This window comes from Anarrhichthys ocellatus, unplaced genomic scaffold (genome assembly GCF_004355925.1).
Source record: "Anarrhichthys ocellatus isolate YVR2014 unplaced genomic scaffold, GSC_Weel_1.0 scaffold395, whole genome shotgun sequence".
In the NCBI taxonomy this organism is placed as follows: Eukaryota; Metazoa; Chordata; class Actinopteri; order Perciformes; family Anarhichadidae; genus Anarrhichthys; species Anarrhichthys ocellatus.
The window spans coordinates 2,501-28,446 of NW_022280369.1; the positions used below are offsets into that span (position 1 = coordinate 2,501).

General features: G+C 41.9%; 1 protein-coding gene across 1 annotated transcript in view; it reads right to left on the reverse strand.

The window, feature by feature from the left end:
* Positions 1 to 25,946, reverse strand: part of LOC116401360 (regulating synaptic membrane exocytosis protein 1-like) — a gene marked incomplete at its 5' end in the record, with an annotated part of 45,287 nt that overhangs the window by 2,369 nt on the left and 16,972 nt on the right. Inside the window, 13 exons of the mRNA XM_031879719.1 lie at positions 1 to 287; positions 546 to 693; positions 2,821 to 2,992; positions 5,127 to 5,257; positions 5,351 to 5,466; positions 7,564 to 7,610; positions 9,003 to 9,020; positions 11,665 to 11,788; positions 12,363 to 12,462; positions 12,551 to 12,664; positions 13,219 to 13,259; positions 19,246 to 19,925; positions 21,194 to 21,465. The exon at positions 1 to 287 is cut by the window's left edge and continues 2,369 nt beyond it. Coding sequence (XP_031735579.1) covers positions 154 to 287; positions 546 to 693; positions 2,821 to 2,992; positions 5,127 to 5,257; positions 5,351 to 5,466; positions 7,564 to 7,610; positions 9,003 to 9,020; positions 11,665 to 11,788; positions 12,363 to 12,462; positions 12,551 to 12,664; positions 13,219 to 13,259; positions 19,246 to 19,925; positions 21,194 to 21,465 — 2,097 coding nt within the window. The remainder of the gene's footprint in view (positions 288 to 545; positions 694 to 2,820; positions 2,993 to 5,126; positions 5,258 to 5,350; positions 5,467 to 7,563; positions 7,611 to 9,002; positions 9,021 to 11,664; positions 11,789 to 12,362; positions 12,463 to 12,550; positions 12,665 to 13,218; positions 13,260 to 19,245; positions 19,926 to 21,193; positions 21,466 to 25,946) is intronic.

A 25,946-nucleotide genomic window follows, 5' to 3' on the forward strand; every position in this document is an offset into this window, starting at 1 on the left:
TAACAGTTTATTTCATTAATTTCAATGCAATAAAACACATTTTAACTTGAGCTTTTCTTTAGTTTCTGCTGCATTTTGTGAAAAAATGACGGGACTCATTTTGGCACAAAAATTTAAAAGAATGCCAACACCTGTATCCAGCCAAGCAATGGCTCATAAACAAACGCCACAAATAAAGTAGAGTTTGCGGGAAACACTGACAGTAATACTAGGAAACAATCCCCACCCACCTTTAGCCACTACTGCTGTACCTTCATCAAATTCAGGCTCTGTTACACGCCGAGAACCTAAACGTTATAGACACACACACACACACACACACACACACACACAGATACACACATAGATATGCATATACGCCACACACATATACGCATGCACGTATCCAGGCACGAATGAAGTGTTAAAGGGAAGGGTGGGGAAAAACAAACATGTACATTGAAATACTTTGCTCACTGATAGTAAACCATACACAATCCTTTCTCTCTTAAACAGTGACACACACACACACACACACACACACACACTTGCAGACTCAGACTTACGCTGCAGCTTCTTGCCGGGGGCGTCTGTGTGTCGTCGGGGCAGGTATGGAGAGGGTCGGGGCAGCGGTATGGATGAGACGTCGTGGGTTTGGAGTGGATACCAGTGGGGCTTGTCGTCCAGCAAGGCCGTCTCCAGCTCTATCAGAATCTGCTCAAGTCATAATCCACATAGTGATAAAAAGTTTTTGCTGCCGCGTCGTGGCCGCCAATTGAGAGGAGACGGACAGTAGAAGCCGTTTATGAACATATACACTCACCGGCCACTTTTGTAGGCACACCTGTTCAATTGCTTGTTAACACAAATAGCTAATCAGCCAATCACATGGCAGCAACTCAATGCATTTAGGCATCTAGACGTGGTGAAGACGACTTGCTGAAGTTCAAAGCGAGCATCAGAATGGGGAAGAAAGGGGATTTAAGTGACTTTGAACGTGGCATGGTTGTTGGTGCCAGACGGGCTGGTCTGACTATTTCAAAAACTGCTGATCTACTGGGATTTTCACACACAAGGGGTGTGAAAATCTCTAGGGTTTACAGTGAATGGTCCGAAAAAGAGAAAATATCCAGTGAGCAGCAGTTGTGTGGACGAAGATGCATCGTTGATGTCAGAGGTCAGAGGAGAATGGGCAGAGTGGTTGGAGATGATAGAAAGGCAACAGTAACTCAAATAACCACTCGTTACAACCAAGGTATGCAGAACACATCTCTGAACGCACAACACGTGGAACCTTAAAGCAGACGGGCTACAGCAGCAGAAGACCACACTGGGTGCCACTCCTGTCAGCTAACAACAGGAAACGGAGGCTACAATTCACACAGGCTCACCAAAATGTGACAATAGAAATTCTGAAAAACGTTGCCCGGTCTGATGAGTCTCGATTTCAGCTGCGGCATTCAGATGGTAGGGTCAGAATTTGCCGTAAACAACATGAAAGCATGGATCCATCCTGCCTTGTATCAACGGTTCTGGCTGCTAGTGGTGGTGTAGTGGTGTGGGGGATATTTTCTTGGCACACTTTGGGCCCCTTAGTACCAATTGAGCATGGTTTAAACGCCACGGCCTACCCGAGTATTGTTGCTGACCATGTCCATCCCTTTATGACCACAGTGGACCCATCTTCTGATGGCTACTTCCAGCTGGATACTGCAGCATGTCACAAAGCTCAAATCATCTCAAACTGCTTTCTTGAACATGACAATGAGTTCACTGTACTCCAATGGCCTCCACAGTCACCACATCTCAATCCAATAGAGCACCTTTGGGATGTGGTGGAACGGGAGATTCGCATCACGGATGTGCAGCCGACAAATCTGCAGCAACTGCGTGATGCTATCATGTCAATATGGACCAAAATCTCTGAGGAATGTTTCAAACACCTTGTTGAATCTATGCTACGAAGAATTAAGGCGAACTACTAGCAAGGTGTACCTAATAAAGTGGCTGATGAGTTTATATCGGGGAGGCTTTTACATGTGCTGCTCGAAATATCTGCTGTCTGGAATTTAGTGCAAGTGATGCATTTCATGTTGTGAACAAGCTGCCATACATGTATCGCCTTATAAAGTCAGTATAGCAAAGATGTTAGCAAACTATTTACACATTCAACAGACAGAGCAACCTGGCCATTTTTATTTTCCAGGTGACAAATCTAAGTCCAATATTTGGTTTGGGCTCCATCAACTCTTGAGGGAGATATCTGGCTCTTTGTCAGCCATTAGATACTGAGAGCAGGTACGGTGGGTTTACGTGAGCTTATTTGATGAAAAACAACTCCCTGCTATGACTGGAATTAGCGCCACCGCGAGCGTAAAAGATTTAAATCATCAGTGGAGAACCCCAAGAGTCAAAACTCATTTTGTTAAATCCCTGCACTTTTTTTCTTTAGTTGCATCACTGTGATAGGGTTGTACCAAATGTTTTAAGCTTCTATTGATGTTTTCAAATGAAACTTCGAATGTCTTCCAATCACTCTTAAAAAATTAAAAAAAAAAAAATTTGTTGCGCTACATTCAAATGTTGATTTAGAATTTGATTGTCAACTTAAGGAACGAATCTTCAACCTATTTGGTACAAATACACAGAAAAATGCAGGATAACAGTATTTTTCTTACATAAGGTATTTTCATGTGCGTCTAACAGGTAAAACATAAGATGTAGGTCTACTTACAGGACTTTGCATTTTTTAAGTTCTCTCTCAGTGCTATGAACTGATAAGGAGAAGAGCCTTAATTGTGTGTGTGTGTGTGTGTGTGTGTATATGTGTGTGTGTGGTACCTCTCCCATAAAGGTGCTGTCCTCGTCCGGTGACCTGGGCTGATCCCATATAGTCAGCTCCAGCATGTGGTTGCGGAAATCCCTGCGATGGACGTGAGGGTAAACGAACGTCTGGTTCCACTTGGGCTCACAGGTCTTCTTCATTGTTTTCGTCCTTCGTTTGCTCTTGTCACTGTGTTAAGCAATACAGACACTCAAGCCAACCAAGTTCCATTTTCAGCAGACTCACATCCACTGTTTGTCCAAACTTCCTAGACACAAATCACAAGCCTGCTTACGCCTCATTCAGCGATATTTACTCCACTTACTGTATATCTACTGGAATGCATTTACAAGTGACATTTAGTTGAGGATACAGTTTACATATTTAAACCCAAGCACTGATGGAGGTGCTTTAACTTGCAGTTCCTCAAATAGACACTAGATGCTGGTTTTAACTAAAGTCAGAAGGTAAAGTATCCTCTTTCAACTGTCAATCAAAGTTTTACACAACATGGGCCTCCCTTTTAAAGTCAATTTAAGGTTTATTTTATTGGCAAGTTTGCAAAGTAACAGTAGATAATACGGCTTAAAGGGATAGTTCAGATTTTTTAAAGTGGGGTTGTATGGGGTACATTAGTAGATGGTGGTCAACACGCCCCCAATTTGGAGAAACAGACAGAAAGACTAAAGCAAAGTAATGTACTGCTGTGGACAAGGGGCAGCAGCAAAACTAATTTAAAACGCCTAAAATATGCTATATTTGGAACTGAAGCCGTTATATCCACCTATGTATGCTCTCTTCAAAGCCACATGACTCCTTTGACAAAAACAGATACATCCCCTCGCAGAACACTGGAGTTGTTGGTTTTACCGCTTAGATTTGTGTTTTTGTGACACTTTGGGGTTTTAAAGTGTTAGTTCAGATTCATCAAAGTCACACAAAAACACAAACAACCAAGGCAGAGGTAGAACAGCAAGTCCTGCGAGGTGAACATTTTACAAAGGAGTCTGGTGTCTTCGAAGAGAGCGTAAATGGCAGCTTTTCTGTCAGAATGGGTTGACTGATGGCAAGGTAAAGTGGTGAAAATGTTCTAGATATAACGTACACTTAAACTGATACTGATCGTTTTTAGGTGTCTACAACACGTTTTGCTTCTGCCCCCGTCCCCAGCTGTACATTGCTTTGCTCCCGTGCTAGTGCTCCTGTCTGTTTCTCCAAACTCCCTCTACTCTAGGTGATACACCGACTAAGTATCTCATACAACCCGAACATCAAACCGTTTGACCTATTCCTTTGGAGGACTCTCAATCTATCACAGTCAACCGTGGTTGCCGATTGCTTGTTCCAACTTGGCTTCTTCTTGTTTGCACAAATTTGAATTTCAGGACTCTAATGAACCGAAAAATAAGGAAGCAAGCTTTAAATCCAGGCTTTAACCCTCTGAACACCAAGCAGTTTAGGGGCATTTTTTGCTCCTCCTGTCACATTTTACTCTCTGTGGCCTTGATTTTCGCTGCAATATAAGAGTCCTTCACCTCTATGGAAACAGAACAATTATGGCTAGAAGTAGAGAGAACTCTTTACTGCAGTATAACAGATATGTCATAAATCATAAAATGAAAAAAAACTAAGTTGAATTTCTTTCATAATTTCTTTTACAAAGATTGGCAAAAGATGAAACCTATATACAACTTGTTTTCCAAGATGCCACAAGTGTCTCTATGTGTCATATACATTAAACTATTTACCTTTTTACAACCTCTACATACAGCTTCTCTACTCCTCTGTGTTGAGCAGCTTGAAGGTCAGTCGAAGTTTTACTGAATTTTTGTGATCTTGGTCTGAGGCAAATCAATCATGGCTTCCTAGTTGCACTGAAGAGCTCAGAATTGACTGTTTTTTACAGAATCTGGTTAAAGCAAATGGTTTATTTGGGGCAAAATTTTAAATGAGACGTGTAGAATCAAATGTTTTTGAAGAAATATCACAATTTTAGGCTTTGTTTTGGTTACTTTTTTCTGACGAAAGCGCTCGTCACACATGTGTTCCAAGGACCGTTGAAAAAGAAGACGTTTTTACAGCTTCTGGCTATGATAAATATTGTAGTATTGGTGATTGTTTGAAGAAAACTTGCTTTTCCATCCCGTCGGCAGGTTTATTGTGTGTTTTAGATTGTGTGTTTGTGTAGTTTCTACACTATGTGGACTGGAGATGTAATGTATTTAGACTCGTGTTAGTGGTTCTTGTGTTGTTCTGGTCCATCGGAACTCACCACCTACACTGCATTTAATCAGTAAGACTCCCTTTAAAAGGCACGGCATACCTGCGGTCAGGTAGGAAGTACATTTTGACATAAGGGCTCCTGGGACGCCCGTCAGGCCGAAGAGGAAGTTCTGCGGCCTGCAGCACGTTGACTATTAGCTGATGACCCACTTTGTCATACCACAGCTTCACCTGGATTTGGGAAACACAAAGAAAAAATTCTGATGCTTGGACTTTGTTTGAACACATCAACGGCACCAACACACTCATAATGTACACACTCACTGAGATTTGCCCTGGCATTAACTGTGGTGCATCTTGGAGCATCCCGGGACTGGAGGGAGACAGGACATTTAAGGATGGTCTCTCCATCTTCTGGGACTCAAAAGAACTGGAACCTGCTACAAATACATAAGGGGGGGGGGGAATGTCATCTCTTTTTCTGACCAAAAAAGTCAAGTCTAGACAAGAGGAAAGGACAAAAATGTCAAAAAATAAGTTATTAAAGAGGGAAAACATAATCTGGTCCATGTGTTCATATCTACCAAATATCTAGCATCCATTCTTTTCTTTGGAAAACTTAAAAGGAGCACAGACTATTCCACAGCTAATCTGTCCGGATGACTAATTACCAAGCTTCTGTCCTACTTTGAGTCTTCTGTTTAGAAGTATCGAGGACTCGTATGCCTTATGTGTGATCTTATCATCTACTATCAACTAACTACTGACTAATGCGCAAATCCATCTCGTAACTTTTGCAGGGTTCCTACACATTTTCCATTTCATATATTCCATACTTCCCGTTAGATTTTTCCGACCACTGACAAGCATTTTTGCCCTTTCATATGGCAAAAAATTGCTGTCTGTCCCACGTTGGAGACATCAGACAAGGTTTGCATCTAGTTTCTTTTCCCCATTTGGAATCCCAAACCAACCAGGCTTTATATCTGGGAGTGTCAGGCCAGCCCTCAGAAAACTTGCATTTACCCAGAGACTGTATATAAGACGTAGTCATCGGGACGTCACCCATTGGTTTATGGACTGCCGTTTTAAAGACTCTAGTTTGGCAATTTCACCATTGCCATGTTGTTTTTGTCGCAACCAATGAACGGAAGTTACCATATTTGAAAAGCGGAGGAGTGACGTAGGGACTTCGTGTATGGCTCGGGTAGCAACAGTAAGCCCTATTTCCCTCTAAATGGAACATAATTTACTAAATGAACATCATGCCGTATTGAAGAAGACTTGAAACTAGAGATTGAGACCATGAGGGAATAAATCAAGTGAGAAGTAGGGTCATTTTCTCATAGACTTCCATACACTCTGTCTTCTTTTTGCAATCGGAGGAGAGAGAATGCAAGTTTTAGGACACTTCCACATTAGTCGGCAGAACTGGAGGATGCCGCCTGCTTTTACCCATTGTGGCTGTTGTGTCCACAGTCCTATGCAGACATTTTGAATTTTGTATTTTAGAAAACAGAATAGGGGCAATAGTCTGGAAACAATAAATAGTTTTCCATGCTCTTTTCTTTTTTTCCCCATACTTATCCAGACCTGGAAATTACTAAAATATACAATTCCATACGTCTTCATACTGCCTAGAAATCCTGCTCTTGACTTACACCATTGACATATGACATAATTATTTTCCTGCAATGTTTGCAGTTAGCGAGTTTACTGGTTAAATTCACGAAGAATCTACATTTTCAACTGCTAGTTTAGAGGGGATGAACACAGCAGCTTTTGTCCTTGTGATGACGAGCTACAAAAGGAGAAACAAATGGGTCCATGATTTTAAGAAGTGGATGCACTGGAACCCTGTTGTACACTGCAGTATTGGCAAAGTATTCCTAATTGACCCCGTGTGGTCAAATTCAAAGAAAAGGGTTCAATCTTTTGTTGTAAATCAATTTGCTTTCATTCTGAGAGTGAGAGGAGATGATTAATACCAATCTTATATATGCAAATTACTTATTACCGGGAGGTGATTAGCCTAGCTTGGTATAAATACTGCAGCTAGACTGGCTCCAAAGTTAAAAAACTCCACCTACCAGCACCTCTTAAGTTCACTAATTATATCTCAAATATTTAATCATGAACAAAAAATGTAAAAGTGACAATTTGGGGTTTCATAAAGTTTATATGCAGATTGTGCAAATGAGATACATGTTCATTAGTGCTTCAGAGGTGTTAATTGACATATGAACTGCACAGAGCCAGGCTAGCTGTTTCCCCCCCCGTTTCCAGTCTTGATGCTAAGCTAGGCTAATCCCACACCCTGGTTAACACACAAACATATTTTGTCTCTCGATAAGAAAGCAAATGTTGATCAAATTAAGTACATTTTAAATTAATTCATCATCTCCTGCAATACAAACAATCAAAACAATCAATTATTCTAAGATGTAAAAAAAAAAAAAACAGACAGAAAATCAGCCAGACAGAGATACAGAGACCTACAAACATAGATGTTCCAACATCCCACAGGCGATACCTACTAGATTCTAATGGAGGGTGGGACGTGTCGGGGATTCTTGGGATATCACTGGAAAAGAAGCAGAAAAGGGCTGCGTCAGCCACTCTCATATTGGCATCTAGCTGGATTAAACAAAGTTAGTAGTGTTCTCGATGCACAGGCATACATGCATAAAACTGTAGTAGTAGTTAAGTGGAAGAAAGTAGCACTGCGATTCAAAGTTATTTGGAGATTCAAATGTTGTGTGGTTAAAGAAAACATGGAGAAGCAGAGGGAAGATGCGAGTAGAGCCAGGTTTTTTTATGACTGCAGTGTTTCCCAGACTCATTCAGACATTCTGGCTGGCCAATGATGATCTGAAATAATAATGGATGGGAACCAGTTGCTCAATTCTATCCACACCACTATCTTCTCTTATCCACCACCACCATCACAATTAAACAATATAATCCATTGCACCAGCTCCATGTAATGTAAAGAAAGCATGGTATTTTGTGCAACACTTATCAGTGCAATTATTTTTTATTTTTTTCTGCCCCAGAAAATTTGCCGAAGGTTTTTTCGTGTTTGTTTGTAGCACATAATAAGGCAGTATGTTAGATTCCTTATTCAACCATGGGGCGACAAACTGCAATAATAACTGTTAAACTTGAATTTTCTTTAAATTAATAGTGAAAACAATTGGTAATTTACATATAATCGCTATCTTTCTGAGATTGAGATGAGAAGATGGATACCACTCTCGGCTGGAATTGGGATGTGGTTAGTCTAGCTTAGCATAAAGACCGGAAGGTGAACGGCTTCCTAGCTTCAGAGCTTTATTTAACATGCAAACATAAGATATCCATCTTCTCATTTCACCCTGGGAAAGAAAGCAAATAAGTATATTTCCCCAAAAAAGTTTTTCCATTTCAACTTTTGATTTAAAATACAAGTATTACACTGATATGTGTTTCATGGACCCTAGGTTGCCTCGGGGCCCATTCCAAAATCAAAAACATGTAAATGAAATAAAATTAAAATATTCCTTGCTTTATGAATCCCAATGTCTCAACTTTCAAACCAGGGCATTAAGAGTAAAAAAGAAATAAGCATTTCTTATTTGAAACTGTAAGTGCTGGATTTCACTTTGGGATCCTAAGACTTTACCAGGAATGCAAAAAGAGGAATTCCAGACGCTGCACGAAGAGTTTAAAAAGCTTGCAAAAGCAAAACTACATTGATGGATATTTCCCATAGGCCATTTTGCAACCCTTCAAATAAACTTTTGGTTCAATTCAATTGGAGAAGACAAACTGCAACAGATTTCGAAAAAGCCAATATTTACATAACTTGGCCTCCTTACCAAGCAGGATTCAGTTCAGTTCATTTAGGGATGCAAAATGGCACCAGCAAAACAAAAACTATTTCCATAAGCGTGAGAGGATTAAGGGGTCCTAATAAAATGGGCAGATTACTTACTGATATTTTCTATACACCCTTCGCGAGTGTTTGGAGAGAAATTAATACATTCAACTATTTTCCCCATCAAAGAGTACATTGGGTTAAACGTTTAGAGAGGCTGCAAGAGCTTTAAGAAACAGTGAGTATTTTTACTGTGAAATATAAACCCGTTACAATAATCTAAAGGTGCGTTCACACCAAACCGCTAATCGCGTCATTCGCGCCACGTTACTCGTGGGGGACCATTTGTGGTCATTTCCGTGATTTCCATTTGCAAGAGACGCGCCGGAGAGGGGGCGTGGCTTATCGCCCTGGAAGCCGTTATTAACTTAAGCCATTTATTTCCGCCATCAACCATGGAAGAAATAACCTCTATTTCTGCTTAGTATTTGTTGTGGAAGTCCCAAATATCACGGGAAACTAAACGCCGTCATGTCTGGGTTCATAACATCATCCGGAGGCGCTCCGTGGATTTCATTGAGGTGTATTCACTGTGTCTAGCCAGCCACACTTCGGCTGTTTACTACAGCTGTACGAACACAAAATAAACAGATTTTGCGATAAACGAACTAAAAGTGATGCAGAAATAACTACGTAATGATGCCGATTTTTTAAAAGTTCATATTTTGTTAGTTCTCGCCGCAAGACGACAAGCAAATAACTTTTAAAATACTTGTTTTCTCAATGGAGCTCGGATCGATCGGTGCTATTCTATGCTAACATTGTAGCAGCCCCATCAACACTCAAAATAACGTCATCTAGGCGTAAATACGGCAGCGTCGTTTTCATTGTTTGTACCATATGATTTATACACATACATTAATACACATAGTTTCGTCCGGTCTCTACTAATATAAGGTATCATAGAGCTCTGGATGCCCACCTACATCAGTGATGACAGGAGGAGCATCTCAACGCTGATAGGCTATTGTGCTGCAGCGTCACGCCATTTTTTCGCCCGAGTTGAAAAATTTAAACTCATTCGCCATTCGCGCCATTGCAAATACGTATCACTCCAGTCTCATCGCGTATGTAATCTACTTACGCGAATAATTCGCGCTGCGTTTGGTGTGAACACGGCTTTACTCACAACTAGCTAATCAAAAATACTGAAACTCAACTTGCACTGCACATTTGTTACTCAATGTTCTATGTGAGGTAACTGAAGTATCTTGAGTAATAACACCATTTATTGGAGAGGACTATCCTGGAAAGTTTTCCAGCAAACCGAAAATTCAGAGAGATTCTGTGTAGGATCATGTACGTAATCAAACAATTATAGATTATTCAAAGTGCTGTATGTAAATGTAAATATTAGAATTTAGACTTCTGTGTCCTATGTGACATTCCTTTTTTCAGATATGTGTATTGAGATATTATGATAGTGCTTTATTTTACGGGTCCATAATATTTTCATGAATTTATTCTGGACCATGTCATTTGTTACTAATTCTAGGCAAATAGAGAAATAAACACGATGTTCAATTGGTACACTCGGATTAATCATTTCAAACTAATTGTAAGCAAAACCCAGGAGGGCATCCAATTCAACATGTGAAGAGAATAAAGTATCTATAAACAATTAGTTTAAGTGAAATAAGGAAATGTGTTCTTTTTCCAAATGATTAGTACCAAATTACTTAGTTCTTTCAGGGAAACTTCCAAAGAATATCATAAGGATATTATTTTGAAATTACAGACCTGTAAAATAAAGCGCTAACTATTTTCTATACTTAATGGTTCAATTGAAATAAACTTGTCTCTCGCATCACAACACCGAATGCATCATTCATCCAAACACGTTAACTTTCTCAGCTTCACACAAACTTAACTAACCCTACAATAGTTTACTTGAAAAAAAAACTAAATACATTTTCAACAAGACAAATTCATCAGTTCAGTTATGAGCTGCTGTTGATGTGCAATTATTGGATATTTCCTGTCTGCATGGAATAATGAAATTCGTCCCTAATTCAGCATACTCCACCTTATACTTAGTCATTCAATTAAATAAAATTCTATTTTAATAAGCCCTAAAGACAATATCCTCAACATTTTTCAAAAGTATCGAGCAAAAGAACCTAAATTAGGATGCTGAGCTTTCCTTTGTGGACTAGTCATTTTACAGGGAACATATAAACCATTATGTGTCTTAGATATGTGCATTTTATGACGCTCATGGCTGGAAATGATGCATTCTTTTAAATCAGTCACTTTCAAACTGCAGGAAAACTATTGCACTCACAAATATAATCACGCCTGGCGTGGTTGAGTTTTTACAAGGCGTCAACCAACAAAAGAATCTGTGATGCAGCCCACTTCTTGTTGTTTATGGAGTCTTACACCCACTCAGCGATAGTTCACCTTATATCATCCTAGAAATAAACGCAACAAAAGCGGAGACGCTCCTGTTACAAAGCTTGGCAGTGTAAAGTGAGGGTAATGGCAGACTTTTCTTTTTGTTCATTTTGAATGCAGACACACAGTCAGAACACAAATAAACATCCCTCTCTTCTGTCTTATCTGAGGTCGGCCAACTCTGAGTCAGTCTCACTAAACACTTCTTTGGTTAGATAAAGGTTCAATTCAATGCGACATTTAGACTGGCCAATAACTTTTTTTTAATATCTAAATATGACACTGACGGGCGTATAAGGGTGTGTTTTTATTCCTGACTTACCCAATAGGCCTGGATACCACCAGCTCCACTTGAGGCTCGGCTTGAGATTCCAGGATGATGTTGTAAACTTCCTTCATGGTCGCCCCCGGTAACAGCTTCCCGTTCCACTGCAGAACTTCATCCCCTGGAATTTGGACATGCGTGTGAAAAGTTGGGCATGAGGGCTGGGCGTGAGTCAGGGATTCGGACGAATTTAGGGACTTTTCATCTTTATTGTATATTTTTCGTTTCTGTCACCAAATCCCATGAAAAGACCAAAACCAACAACGTGTTGTTACTCCATTTCCAAACAGCCCATCCATGCCAATTAGACAGGTAAACAGGCCACAAATGTAAAACTTGTTTGTAATAAAAGGCTTTGTAGTTTAATATCAGGATTGTTATAAATTCCTCATTTTGGCCTTTTTATGAGATTTGTTGACAATTAGAAACATATCGAATATTGACCACCTTATACTTAATGTGTTTTATGTAAAACCAATGACGCCAATTAAAGATATGAAACCATAAAGCTACAATGTATTGAGCAAAACAGCCCTGCTTAATCTCATACATTGCATTAGAAGTATAGAATAGACATTGCACTGCGTTAAACAAAACCTCTAAAACAGATTTTAGGATGTTGTGAAAGGCCACGTGTTGGTCTTTTTTCTGTCTTTGCATGCCGATTGTGTAACACACGTGGCGGTTTAGACTACCTGCTCTGAGATGTCCCACCACGTCAGCCAGGCTTCCTTTCTTGACTTTAGTGATGAAGGCACCTAATCTCCCTGACTCTGTTATTCTGCCTCCCACCACCTAGAGAGAGTGAGAGAGAGAGAGATTTGTGTCACAGATCCGTCATGGGTGACTTTAAAATAATAATACGTTTGCTACCCGCTCTGACCTTTAACCCCAGCAGAGCTCCGGCTTCTTTTGGCATGGTGGTGCTCCTCTTGCTGAGGGTGATTCGTCCTATTAGATGGTCTCCCTCCTTGGACGGCTGCCAGGTGACAGGATGCTGCGACAGGGGAGACGACAAGAGACAGGGCTCAGAGACAACACAGAGGGACATGGATCAGCATGTCAAAGACCCCTTTAAAATAATTGTGTGATATGCGTATGGGTCAAAAGTGCATTGCATTTCCATTTCATTAGTAACGTGGCTGAATGCATGTCCGGTTTCTTAAAAAGCCAGTGTTTAATGGATTTTGCAACAGTTTGCAGCGTTTCCTAGAAATACATTAGCCCAAGTTTGCTACCCACCATCACCAACTGATATAACGCAACAGTCTTTTAACGTTGAGGTCGTAAAAAGCCTTTACATCTGCTGGTGTAAACACCCGGATCTGGAAAGTATTTCCTGAGAAAACGCACGTGTTCTACAGTAATGGATTCCTTGGGATAAATAGGAAACAAAAAAAGCACAGTACAGAGACGTGCACACCAACACTCTCATCATCTCCTTTGAAACACAAAGTAAAATCTTCTGTTCTCCACTGGCTCGGCTTCATGCGGATCGGAAAACTTTTATGGTGAATATGATCCAAATAAAAAAGAAATAAAAGGACTTACATGCCATACGGTGGGGTCGTGGGGGTAGCACTCCCAGTCGCCTACAAGAGAAAAGAGACTGGGTGAAGCTGAGACCTCCTTCATACACACACACACACACACACACACACACACACACACACACACACACAGGAGTAACTGTATACACAGCACATACCAGCCCGAGTCCTCTCATACACAGCCAGGCCAAATGTGGAAGGTATTTGTTTACAGTGGAGAGGGTTAAGTTTATTGAATCGTCAGGCCTGAGCTGGAATTAGAAATGTAACCACCACAGTGGTAGTGACGATGCCAAAAGACTGTTTAAAATGCATGAAATCATTTCTAGACATGATGTTGTTGAATTACTCCATCCTTTGGTAAATGGTGGCCAAATGCTGATGATCATTATAAAGTAATATCACAAAAAATGAAGGTTCTGACTACAAAAAGTTGCAGAAAAGCAGTCATATTACTTTTATTTATTGATGCTTTCCACCGTGGTACAGACGCTGGAGTTGATATTAATCAACTTGAGTAATTCAATTTTCAGTTAAATGATACATCATACAACTCACAAACAGTATGTATATAAAATAAAAATGTAATTACATTTTAAATGAATCAAATTATTCTTTTTACTTATTCGGTCTTAAAATGATTTCTTAATAAATTAATTTAAAATTGAAATCGCAATTTTATTCGAAAATGTATTTTGAACCAGTTTTTTTAAATATGAAAACAAATCAAAAATATGTAAAAAAAAATTTTTTAAGAAGGGATAGTTTTGCTATAAAAGGGTTCCTTTAATTTGGTAATAGGCACAGTTTCACATCAATTCAATAGGTGCTTGTATTAATATTACTATACAGCGAGAGTAAACAGTATGTATGCAAACACAAGTTAAAATGTGTTTTTTCTTTCAGTAACAACCATGTTGACAGACAGGAACTGGTGCATTTCTCTCATGTTCAGTGGGATATTTCAGAGAATTACACATAGTATCTCCTGCTTCAGTCCAAAAAAAGCAGCCTCCCCCATACACATGGGCCGAGGGGCGGCGTTCGAGACGACACTGTTATGACACAGAGTAAAACAGAGCCAAGCGTTCCTAGAAGCCAGGAGGCTATGAAGTTAATGGGTTGTGACAACTTATAGTGATGTAATCTTAAAGCGAACGCTCCAACGATGGACAACTGAGTTCTCAGTTTCATGACTCCAGCGTGAACGTGATTCTGTGCAGTGGGTTGGGCCACATGGGTGAATGTGTGTTCCTCGACCTACGAGGACCTGAATGAAGAAGACAGTCACCATGGGGTCAGGCCTCCGTGGAGAGTCACTTGTTGTGCAAAAGGATTAGAATCAATATCATCTTTATTTGCCAAATATGTGAGCACAAAGAAGTAACTTCCATTTTTTTGTTTTTTTATCAATCAATGTACTTGCATATAAATATAAATAATAAGGAACAAAGACAACAAAGTTTGACAAATGAAGGTAAAGAATAAACAGGACTGTTGTGTAATAAAAGGTTTAAGAACAGAAAACTGGGGGGAAAAAAAACTGAGAAAATACTAGAGGGCGCACCACAAAATCTAGCTCCATATTGTCTTAAAAAAAATTTGTTTTCTTTAAAATAATGTATATAATTAATATGTGAAATATGTCCTCTTTTTAAGTCCATTTAGAGCAAGCGTTATTCCATTACAGTAGAGTATTAAAGTATCAATCAATCTATATTGAATCTATTAAAATGGAATATCTGCACTTTGACCAGTAAATGCTAATTGACCGTTAGCTAAACCTCGCCCTCCAACAGAGATTTCTCAGTCATAACTTTGGGACACTGCTGCAGCAGTAAAGCAGGCGCTGCACCGGACCGTCTTGGTGAAGAGGGAGCTGAGCCGGAAGGCAAAGCTCTCAATTTACCACTCGGTCTACGTTCCTACCCTCACCTATGGTCACGAACTCTGGGTCGTGACCGAAAGGACAAGGTCGGGCTACAAGCGGCCGAAATGAGTTTCCTCCGTAGGGTGGCCGGGCTCAGCCTTAGAGATAGGGTAAGGAGCTCGGTCATCAGCTTGGAGTAGAGCCGCTACTCCTTCGCGTCGAAAGGAGTCAGCTGAGGTGGTTCGGGCATCTAATTAGGATGCCTCCTGGACGCCTCCCACTGGAGGTTTTCCAGGCACGTCCAACTGGGAAGAGACCCCGGGGAAGACCCAGAACACGCTGGAGAGATTACATCTCCCAGCTGGCCTGGGAACGCCTCGGGATCCCCCAGAATGAGCTGGAACATGTTGCCGGTGAGAGGGAGGTCTGGGTCGGCCTGCTTGACCTGCTGCCACCGCGACCCGACCCCGGATAAGCGGTGGAAAATGGATGGATGGATGGAACTTTGGGACAGCTTTTTTTTTTACAAATTTAGTAAGTGCTGCAGAATTTGGGGGTCTATAAAAAGGTCTGGGATAAACTCTGGGATAAGCAGAGGTCTGGGATAAACTCTGGGAAACTCTGGGATAAGCAGTTGAAAAACAAAAGTTGTGAATCAAGGTGCATTGTATTATGATGCGTTATCATATTTGGGTTGTGCTTTTTCCTGCCTTCCTTCCTATTAGAGGATGAGTTGGTAGCATCTAGGAGGATACTTGAACAGATCATAATAGGATCTACTGTACTGTGACTGACTCCATATTTGAGTGTGTGTGAGTGTGTGTGTGTGTGTGTGTGTGTGTGTGTGTGTGTGTGTGTGTGTGCACGCGCGTGCGTTTCCCTAAGCTGATCTTACAATGATTTACATGCCTGGACGCTTCTCGGCTGCCAGCAAGCGTATCTCGGAGCGGAGCTGGCTTCGGTCTCGAGCTAAAAAAGGAAGCAGCATCTCGCTGCCACGCCGGTGTTGTTTAAAAAAAACCTGGCCTGACAGAACACTCTCATCCTAAACGTCCTCTTGATCGATGTCAAAGGGGACCTGGTCTGGGTCCAGGCCCGGCTGGTGCCGAGTGCGGCGCTCCCTCTTTCTCTTCGGGACACAACAACGCTGCTTTATCGATCAGAGGGTGGTTTAATGTAGCATGAGCGTGGCTACAGTGTATTTGGTAAATACGTGATGTAGGGGCAAGTAAAAACGACAGAGAGACATAGTGATTGTCTAAAAATGAAACAAGTTATACAACACCTTTTATTGTTAGAAAAATGATGTATGCTCATTCGATTGATATGCTCATCAAGGGCCAGCTCTCCTATAAAGTTTGATGTTGGTGTATTACCGACAATCATTCATCGGATGACCAATCAAAGGCATACAAACAACTTCAAAAGAAGTAGCATTATTTCTGGGGGTGAACTCTGTTTATGGACATATGACATATTCTTTTTGTGGAAGTGTCAGAACCATATAGACTAGGGGTGTAACGGTTCGGTTTAATACGACACAGTGGTGCCACGGTTCGGTAGGTTTTCAATACAGCAAAAATGCAGAAAGACCAAATCCTCGCTGGTGAGACTCAAGGGGGCGTGTCTGAAGAACATGGCTGTTAATCTCCCATTCAGTAGTGAGGTAACGTGTCGTTACAGTCAGTTAGCTTTGTGTAGTCCGTGACGTCCGGTTGTCTGTTGTCAGAGGAACAGCGGGTGCCTCGGACATTTGATTCTCTGTTTGGGCTTTTGTTTTCTTTTACAAAGCAGGAATTATGGTTTGGTGAAATGGGCTTGTGAATGAGTAGTGTCACAGGGCTCAATAACATTAAGCATGTTTGTTCTGCCTGGGTGTTCCACTCTAGAGTAGGGTCTCATATCCATGGCTATAAATATAACAATCGTGTATTGTTCCACCCCTAATACAGACTGTATATAAGAAGTGGATGTAGTTGTCGTGATGTCACCCATTGGTTTTTGGACTATGGTTTTGAAGCTTCGAATTTGGCATTTTGGCTGTCGCCATCTTGTTTTTTTGCAGCCGGTGAACCTAAGTGACCTTATTTGGACTGTGGTGGAGTGACGTATGTCGCATACAACTCTGATAGCGACCTGTCAATCACAAGGTACCCCCGCCCTAAAGCATACACAGCTTTATTGTTTTGACTATAAATGGGAGCATCATTTACGAAACGAACATCATGCTGTATTGAAGAAGACTAGAAACTAGAGATTGAGACCATAAACTCATGTTTACAATGTTTACTGAGGGAATAAATCAAGAGAGAAGTAGAGTCATTTTCTCATAGACTTCTATACAACTAGAGGAGTCGCCCCCTGGTGGACATTAAAGAGAATGCAAGTTAAAGGCACTTCCGCATTGGCTTTACTTTAAAGAACCGGAGGTTCTAGCAAGGAGGTCTACTAGAATTAAAAGAATAGTAGAATACTACTCCATCCTCAAACACCACAGTTTAGTTGGACACGCAGCAGTGAGCCAGAGTGCCTTGAAGTGGTTACTAGTGAAGTGACATGACCCAGCTTGGACATGACATTAAAGTTTGTTTCCAAGGCTTGGAGACGTAGTTGGCAATGTGATGCCACATGCGGGATCAACTGGGGTCACGCTGCCCCATCACACACACACACTACCATGTACGCCCAGTGTGGGATACCCTGCCCCTCAGGGCTCAGCTGAAAACAATACAATTTGACACACGGGGAAGCATTCAGAGACACCCACAGGCTCGCACGCCCTCGTTAACGTGCACGCTGGTATTCTGTGAAGCTGCTCACTCTGACGTTCAGATATCATTTAGAAAGCTTGTGAGACGCTTTTGTTTTCGAGTACTTGAGGTGTGGAATTCCGCAGATTTTAAGAAATGCTGTTGAGCAACTTACCTGTTCTGATCACTGAACCCAGAGGGGTAAAGGGAGGATTCAAATATGTCTGAAGATGGCACAGTGAGGCTAAATAGCTCACTCTAACTTCTTACATTCACCTCCCATGATGCAGCAGTAAAGTGGGAGTGTTCAAACACACACACAAAATGCATTGCCTCATAACGCATACATTGCAATAATTAAACCGAATACAGTCGGTTAAAGACAAGCTGTACTATTGTGAAGTTTCAAGTTATTTAACAAGGAAAAGCATTTTGTAAAACAATTTGCATTAATCTCGAGCAATCTTTCTTAACTTCCAATAACAGCCACTGTGCTGTAGCTGTTTGGTAGCTACTTGTTGGTCGGCCGGGTTTTAAGTTCACTCACTTCTTTCTTCCACACCTTTTGGATTTGTCAGTTTGTAGTCACTACTGTGTTGTTTTCTAGCTTGGCTGTGTGTTGAAATTGATCCACGCAGCGCTACAGTAATAATACTTGTTATGTACTTTAGCATTAGCCAATGGTACCTTCATTCGTGGTGTGCCTCCACGTTTTACTTCCTCTGCGGTGTCTCATATGACAGGAGAGCATCGCTATCAATGGAAATTCTCTTTCTCTAAACGTATAGCTGTGTGCAACTTCCATACTTACATTCTCACACCGGAAAGAGAGAAAATTAAGTATTCTCAAAAATATGGTACACAGGCAAAGAAACGTCAGATTTTTAAGTGTGCCGTAGGTGTACACTATTGTCCCACAATACACTACACAGAGAATATGAGGAAGCTGCTTAAAGTTGCAAATAAACACTTATGTCTAACCACTTCATCTGTTGACATTCTTTAAATTACACTTAAAATGGAAGGGGTGAAACTCATGCTTTCTTCGGACCAAAGATTCTCTGTTTTTATTCATTTTATTCAGCTCCATGGTCTGTATGAAATGTGCTATACAAATAAAGATTATTATTGTTGCATCAGTTTAACACGTGATCTAAGAGATACGTGTGTGGTGATTTAGATTTTTTTTAACCTGTAGTTAAAAGTACCTCCTTGGTCCTAAAAGTGTAAGAAACTGCAGTGGTGAATGTTCTCAAAAATATAAATTGCCTCAGATATCTCGTGTGATGGATGGATAAACAAATGAATGAACTGACAGATGTCGATATTTTCCACACCCTCCTGGTGGAAGTTAAAGGCAGTTTGTTTACTTAGGCAAAAAAAGGCGACGATTGGCATCGTCTCTCACCTCTCTCGCTGACACTTTCGATCTCGGCGTCTTCACAGCTGCTGTACTCGGGCGTGGTCCCTCCCTCCTCCTCCGAACTGCTGACGCTGGTCTGCCTCTTCCCCCCGGCCCCCAGCCCCCGCTTCGACTTGTAGGGCCTCGGCGGTGGTGGGCGCAGAGATTCCGATTGGTCGGAGCTCAGCGAGTCGTTGCGCAGCATGCTTTCAGCCTTCTCCCGTTTGGTCCGTCTCACCATGGGCCCCTGGCTGGGGGCCGAGTTGGGAGGCTCTCTGAGTTCAGGGGGAAGGGGTTGCTGAGCGAGGGTGTGTTCGTGTGGCCCGCCCACCCCACCCACTGTCCTCTGACCGGGTCGCACGCCATCCCCAACCTCCCCTCCCACACCCCCGCCGTGACCCTGCACAGGGTGGCCCCGGCCTCCAGGTGGGACCGGCCCTGCTTGGCGAGGGGGGGCACCGCTGTGGTCCATGTGATAGTAGCCCCCCTCTTCTGTCCGCCTTACCCCGCTGACTCCTCCCACAGGATCGTGCTCCAAAGAGCGTCCCTTCGACAGCCGCCGGCTCTCCCTGCGCTCCCTGGACTCCCCCCGGAGGTCCCGGTCCATGGAGACCTGGGTCTGCAGTCTGGGCTGACCCGGGTGATGCTCTCCCCGACCAGCTCCTCCGCCTCCCCTTCCATTTCTCCTGGGGAGCAACCAATATGGGAAGGGAGAGAGAAAAACATTTCATTGTTAGCATTCGGGGTCCACTGACAGAAAGTCACGAGTGCCGGCACATTCTACTATCCGGTGTTTTGGAACTGACTGCATTCTTCCATTACAATCAGAGTGGCATAGGAAACAACGACACAGGCCGCTTAGAGACACCGCTGTATAAATTTAAAAAAAGCATACGATGAATGCAGGAGATAATGCGCGATTATATAAATATTAACACATTTTACAAGGGCTGTTTTCTTCCTGGTGGCTAAGAGGACGCAATTTTAAAAGGGGCACTCCACCAATTTCACATTTCACTGTACTAGTCATGGTTAGTCAAACTCTGCCTGTGATAAACAATATAATCATGACTTCTGTGGATGAGCTTTTCTAAAGTCCAATTACCCTGATCATCTTGGGTTTGGAGCAGGCGGCAACCTCCGGTTCTGATAAGTGTCTTAAACTTGCATTCTTCCCAATGACCATTAGGGGGCGACTCCTCTGGTTGCAAAAGCAAGTCAGATTGTATAAAAGTCTATGAGAAAATCACCCTACTTTACACTTGATTTATTCCCTCAGTAAACATTGTAAACATAAGTTTATGGTCTCAATCCCTAGTTTAAAGTATTCTTCATTACAGCATAATGTTCATTTATTAAATTATGGTCCCATTTAGAGTAAAATAAACCATAAAGCAGATAATGCTTTTGGGCAGGGCTACCTTGTGATTGACAGGTCGCAACCACGGTGGTGTCCGGTCAGGGTGTTGTCCGTATTGTTGTCTTAAAACTTCAACCCTTTCCCAGTGTATTTTCAGTTCATGAAAGTTAATTGTAACATTTTGGTCAACTAAAAATGTCATATTCAGCGTTCGGTTGAGCTTAGCTCCACCCTCTCGTGTCACTTCTGGATGCAGAAAAAAACGTGATGGCGACAGCCAAAATGCTGAACTCGGGGATTCAAAACTGTAGTCCATAAGCTTATGGGTCATTTTCTCATAGATTTATATACAATCTGACTTCTTTTTGCAACCAGAGGAGTCGCCCCCTGCTGGCCATAAGAAAGAATGCAGGTTTAAGGTACTTCACATTGGCTTCACCTTTCAAACCCGGAGGCTGCCACCTGGTTAAATCATGTCAAATGTTGGTTTGGGTTTGATACCTTTCTTGCATCACTTTAGCAAAACTGAATATTTCATCAGTTTGAATGCTGCCCTTACTACCGTCTTGTCCTACAACAATTGCTTCAGCTTACGTATCTCGTGGTGGTTCACTGCGCGACCGGGTGTCGGTGCCGGGCACGGTCCCAGGCGCACCGGGTCGGTTGGGGTCTTGGATCACCGCGGTGGAGCACAGGGGCGCTTGGGAGCGAGACCGAAGTTTCTTGTCGCCGATCGTCTGGCACACAGACGGCTCGCTGATGGCCGAACCGAGTCCGGCGGGCTTCCCGGCCGGGCCGGTGAACCATTCGCCCGGCTTGGTCAGGAGCTCCTGCTGCTTCCGGCAGTTATTACACACCCAGATCACCTAGTTCATAAAAAAAAAAAAGAGGGCATGGGTAGAGATTAGATTAGAGACTAGGAGCATTGCTTTGTCGGAGATAAGTAATGCGTCCGACACTGGTATCACAGTAATGGTTCCAACAGAAAGGAACTATTCTTTGCAGCAGCCCAACACGTTGACAACCGCTTATCCGATGCCCGACTGTCCAACAGGAGATAGAACATTGCACTTCCTAAAGAGCTGCACTGCTGCCAATGAGTTGTGCAGAAAAAAAGGCTTTTATAGAAGGCTTTCTTTTTTTCCAAGATCAACATGGTGGCAGTTGTACCAGGGAGCAGCTTGGCTTCCAGTGTGGGCTGCGTCTGGCCTCCAAATGGAAGCACACAACGCCAACTGGATAACGAGAGGATATTCAACCTGCTTGCCAAAGCAATATCTCCCGTCTTCTTGCTTTCTATTTGTCCCGTCACACATATGCACACCGACTATACGTTGGCGCGCTACAGCGGAGAGTCCAATTTCAGATCGGTTTTTTTTTACGCTCATGTCTAGTCTTCATTTTGAATTCCAGCTCATATTTCTCTTAAAAATCATCATTTCACATTGTGTCCCCCAGAGAAACTTTGATTGACAGGCAGTTTTTTTTTAAAGATTAACAATAAAGTGTTTTTGAGTGTCAATGCATATAATGAGCACAGAGACAAACTATTTTTGGTACCTTAAATGCCACATTCATTTTCCAAACTTCTTTTTTTGTTCATTTACCAAAAAAACAAGCCACACTGCACAGAGTTTAGAAACAACTCAATCAATTAACAAAAGAATAAAACGGCCACAATGTTGCCAATCGACTGCATCAACGTACTTTCCGCTTAATCAAAAATACCAGAAAAGAGGGAGAAATTGCATGGCAACAGGCAATACAATAAAACCACCAAATGTTTTTTTAAAAAGACTCATAACTCAAGGTCCAAGTTATTCCTGCATCTCACAGTCTTCCTCAGTGGATGGAGTTTGCTCAGTTTTGCAAATTCAGTGCGCAAAACACACGCACCTTTTTCTGGTCCAGTCCAACAGCTGTCCAGTGATTTCTGCCCCCCAAAGACTGGCAACACTGCAGAATGCTCCCTTTAAGAATTTCACTTGATTTCATTTAGAGACAAGAACAATGTTGCCCAAATTGGTTCTTCATCAGTTTTTTTTCTAAATAATGTTTTTTATTATTATTATTTCAAGTGAGCATTCTAAAGAGTTTTGTCTTTTGGAATCATAAAATACGTAATCTTCTCCGTGAGCTGCGGTTGAAAGCTCCGGAAAATAGCTGGAGAACCAGCTGGGCGGGAAATAATAGAGACGGAGGATGGAGGAGGAGGACAAGGAGGTTAGAGTTGGTCCCTCTCCTCCAGCCACCAGGGTTGTCATTACTCCTAAACACTCCCCGATGACTCTTTAAAAGAGAGCTAAAATAAAACACTCTGGCATCGGCCACCCCTTCCTCTACCCCCCCCCTTCCACTTCTCCCTCCTCCAGATTGCTTTCGATTAAAGCTACAAAAGCCGAGGAGAAAAACAGCTTTACACCAACGCGGCTATATTTATCCTGCCAAACACCCCAGTACCACCAGGGAGAGAGGGAGAACGTGTGCTCAAACACACACATACACATACTGTATACACACACACAGCAAAGAAAGCACAACACTGCCTCATGTAGAACATTATAGCTTTGGTGAAAACATCCACCAATCTGTAATTTTTCTGCAGCCAGACCAACGAGGTGGACGAGGCTGTTAGATGGACCCGTCTACTTGTCCGTGCATTATCAGGACAGGAAGTGAGGTCTTTGAACGCATCCTTTTGTTATGTTAATATAGATTCTCAATTTTATCTCCGATATTTCATCTAACCGAAAGGAGAGACGACTTCTGAATTCAAAATGCTGTCCAAAGAGAAACATTTCCAGAAAAGCAAAATAAATCAAGTTATTTAATAATAAAACATTTAGAATGGAATATAAAAAAGGGCTGAAACTAGTAATAAAATTCTTTATAGATGAATTGTTTGACAAGTGCCCATCACAAGTTGCCAAAGTGTAATCGGCAAATTACTAGCTTTGTTCGACCAACAGTTCAAAACCCTAAAATATTAGAATTACAATTATACAAACCAGAGAAGCGACAAATAATCCTCATTCTAGAAAACCTGGAACCGTCAATTGTTTGACTTGTTTACTTGATAAATGGCCGACGAAAGCAGTGAATCAATTATCTGAATTGTTGCAGAGTAATCTTCTGTCAATCAACTGATAGTTTAAGTGTTTCAACTGTCAACGTAACTACTTAAATTTACCTCAAGCACAATTTTGAGGTACTAGTACAGCGACATGTCCCGGTAGGAAGATCACAGGTGTAAATGATTAAATAAATGACGGCTGCATTCCATTTAGCTGCTTCTGTGATGGCTCGTCGTCATGGTTCATGTTGCGACGCCTGTGCTTTTCTTTCACTGCGACAAGTCAAGTCAAGGCCCGTAGAACATTTTCAAAGCTAAATTGTCCATTATGTATCGCTAAATATCGCTATCTAAAATGTAGTGCTCGTACAGTGCTTTGTCGAGGTCGTTTGATGAAGCTCCACCTAGACCAGTTACAACATTCAGTCAAGAAAAGGTGCACAGAAAGAAGCCGTTCTAAATCATACTTTTATTCAGTAAATTTAACACAAATCCGGAGAACACGATTTTTTACTTTTTACTCGAGTAACACATCAGCATGCTTCTTTCCACCACTGTTGGTTAAGTAGACTTGCACGTCAAATCCCATACTGTACGCTGACTTTGGTTATTTACCATCACAGTTCTGAAGTTGAGGCCTTCTGGCAACTTCAGAACTGTGACGGTAAATAACCAAAGTAACACACGTGGTCAACTCAAGACTAAGAATAAAAAGCTCTTACTTGTGAATTATTACAGGGAAAAATAAGTTTATTATTTCTCATGCTGCAGGTAATTTCCTGGATGCAAAGGAAATCCAACTAAAATAAAACAAGATGGAAGCCACATTCATTTAACGTGTTCTTTTGTTTCTTCTGTCAAAACTACACTGGGTGCGTTTTCATTCAGAGACGCTGCAGACAACGGGAATACATCTTGGTTTTGGATCAAGCAATACAACGAATAACCTCGAAAAAAGTTAAGCAGCTCAAACGACTGCAGAACATGCAGCAGTGCTAGATGGAAAGCAGAATCTCATATTAAACCAAATGAAATGTTTACTGGGAGTTATACGTTTAAACTAAATACTGAAATCATGCCGCCATCTTGCAGGTGGCCAACGTGAGGAATGTGTATGCGTCTTACTGGCTTCCCATTACATTGTGCGACTTCTGGATATCAATGTTCAGTAACCCCTTTTTCACTACAATATTTAGCCTCCTAAATGTAAGTGGTCTAAAGATAAAGCCAAACAACCACATGCAACTTATCTCAAATAAAAGTAGAAACAGGAAAAACTCAATAGAAATAGTTTTACCAAAAATCTATAATCCCAGTGGGAATAATAATGGAGTGCAAACCAGTTGACCAAACCCCTAAAGAAAACATTTATCCAGAGGAACTTTTGAAGAGAATTTTTCCTGTACTCTGAAGGAACTACTCAGAGAAAGTAAAAACAAATGTGGTGCACTAGGAACCTCAACTTTCGATGCCTTTCCTCCCTGAGCTTCCACCGTCTGAACTCAACACCTCTGACCGTGCCACTTGGCATAGCAGTTCCTATACGGCATCAGACACAGGGGCACCTGGCACCTTTGGCACATCCAGGATGTCATCTGGTGTCTCCCCTCGCCTCTGCAGTGGCTGCACTGCATGCTCCCAACAACCTGGTACCACTTGGTAGGCTGGATGACCACAGGAAGGTGCTCCCATGACGTTACGTTTGGCTGGTATCCTCTCGGCTGGTATCCTCTCGGCCTGTATCTCCGTCGGCTACAATTGCGGCAGCCGCCGCACCGCTTGTTAACGGGTGCTCTAAATTAACGGTGTCCTCTGGCCTTGTAGGGGTGGGATGCAGCAGCTCCCCTGGCTCTCCGATGACGAGACCGGGGCCACGGAGCTCGGTGGCGTGGTGACCAAGGTAATGTAGGGGATGAGAATGAGGCACTAGGAGATGGAAGTAGATCCACATGGGAAGAAGGAAACCTCCATCCATCATCGTTTGGATCTACTGGGTCCTTCTCTTCAGGGCTGAAACTACACACATGCACACAGACAGGGATGAATCAATTTTAAAACTAAACTGTAACTAGCAGTGGAGGTGCAACAGGAGTCTTCTACATATGCTGCTACAAGAAAAGAGCTTGGTTCCAGACCTCTGCATCAGTGACCACATCTGCAAATGTTTTAACTTCATTTGAAAAATCAAGAATAATTTTGTAAACTATATAGTGCCAATTCAGACAGATAATAAGGAAACCAATCGAAACAGGAGCTTGTCAGAGTTCAGGAAAA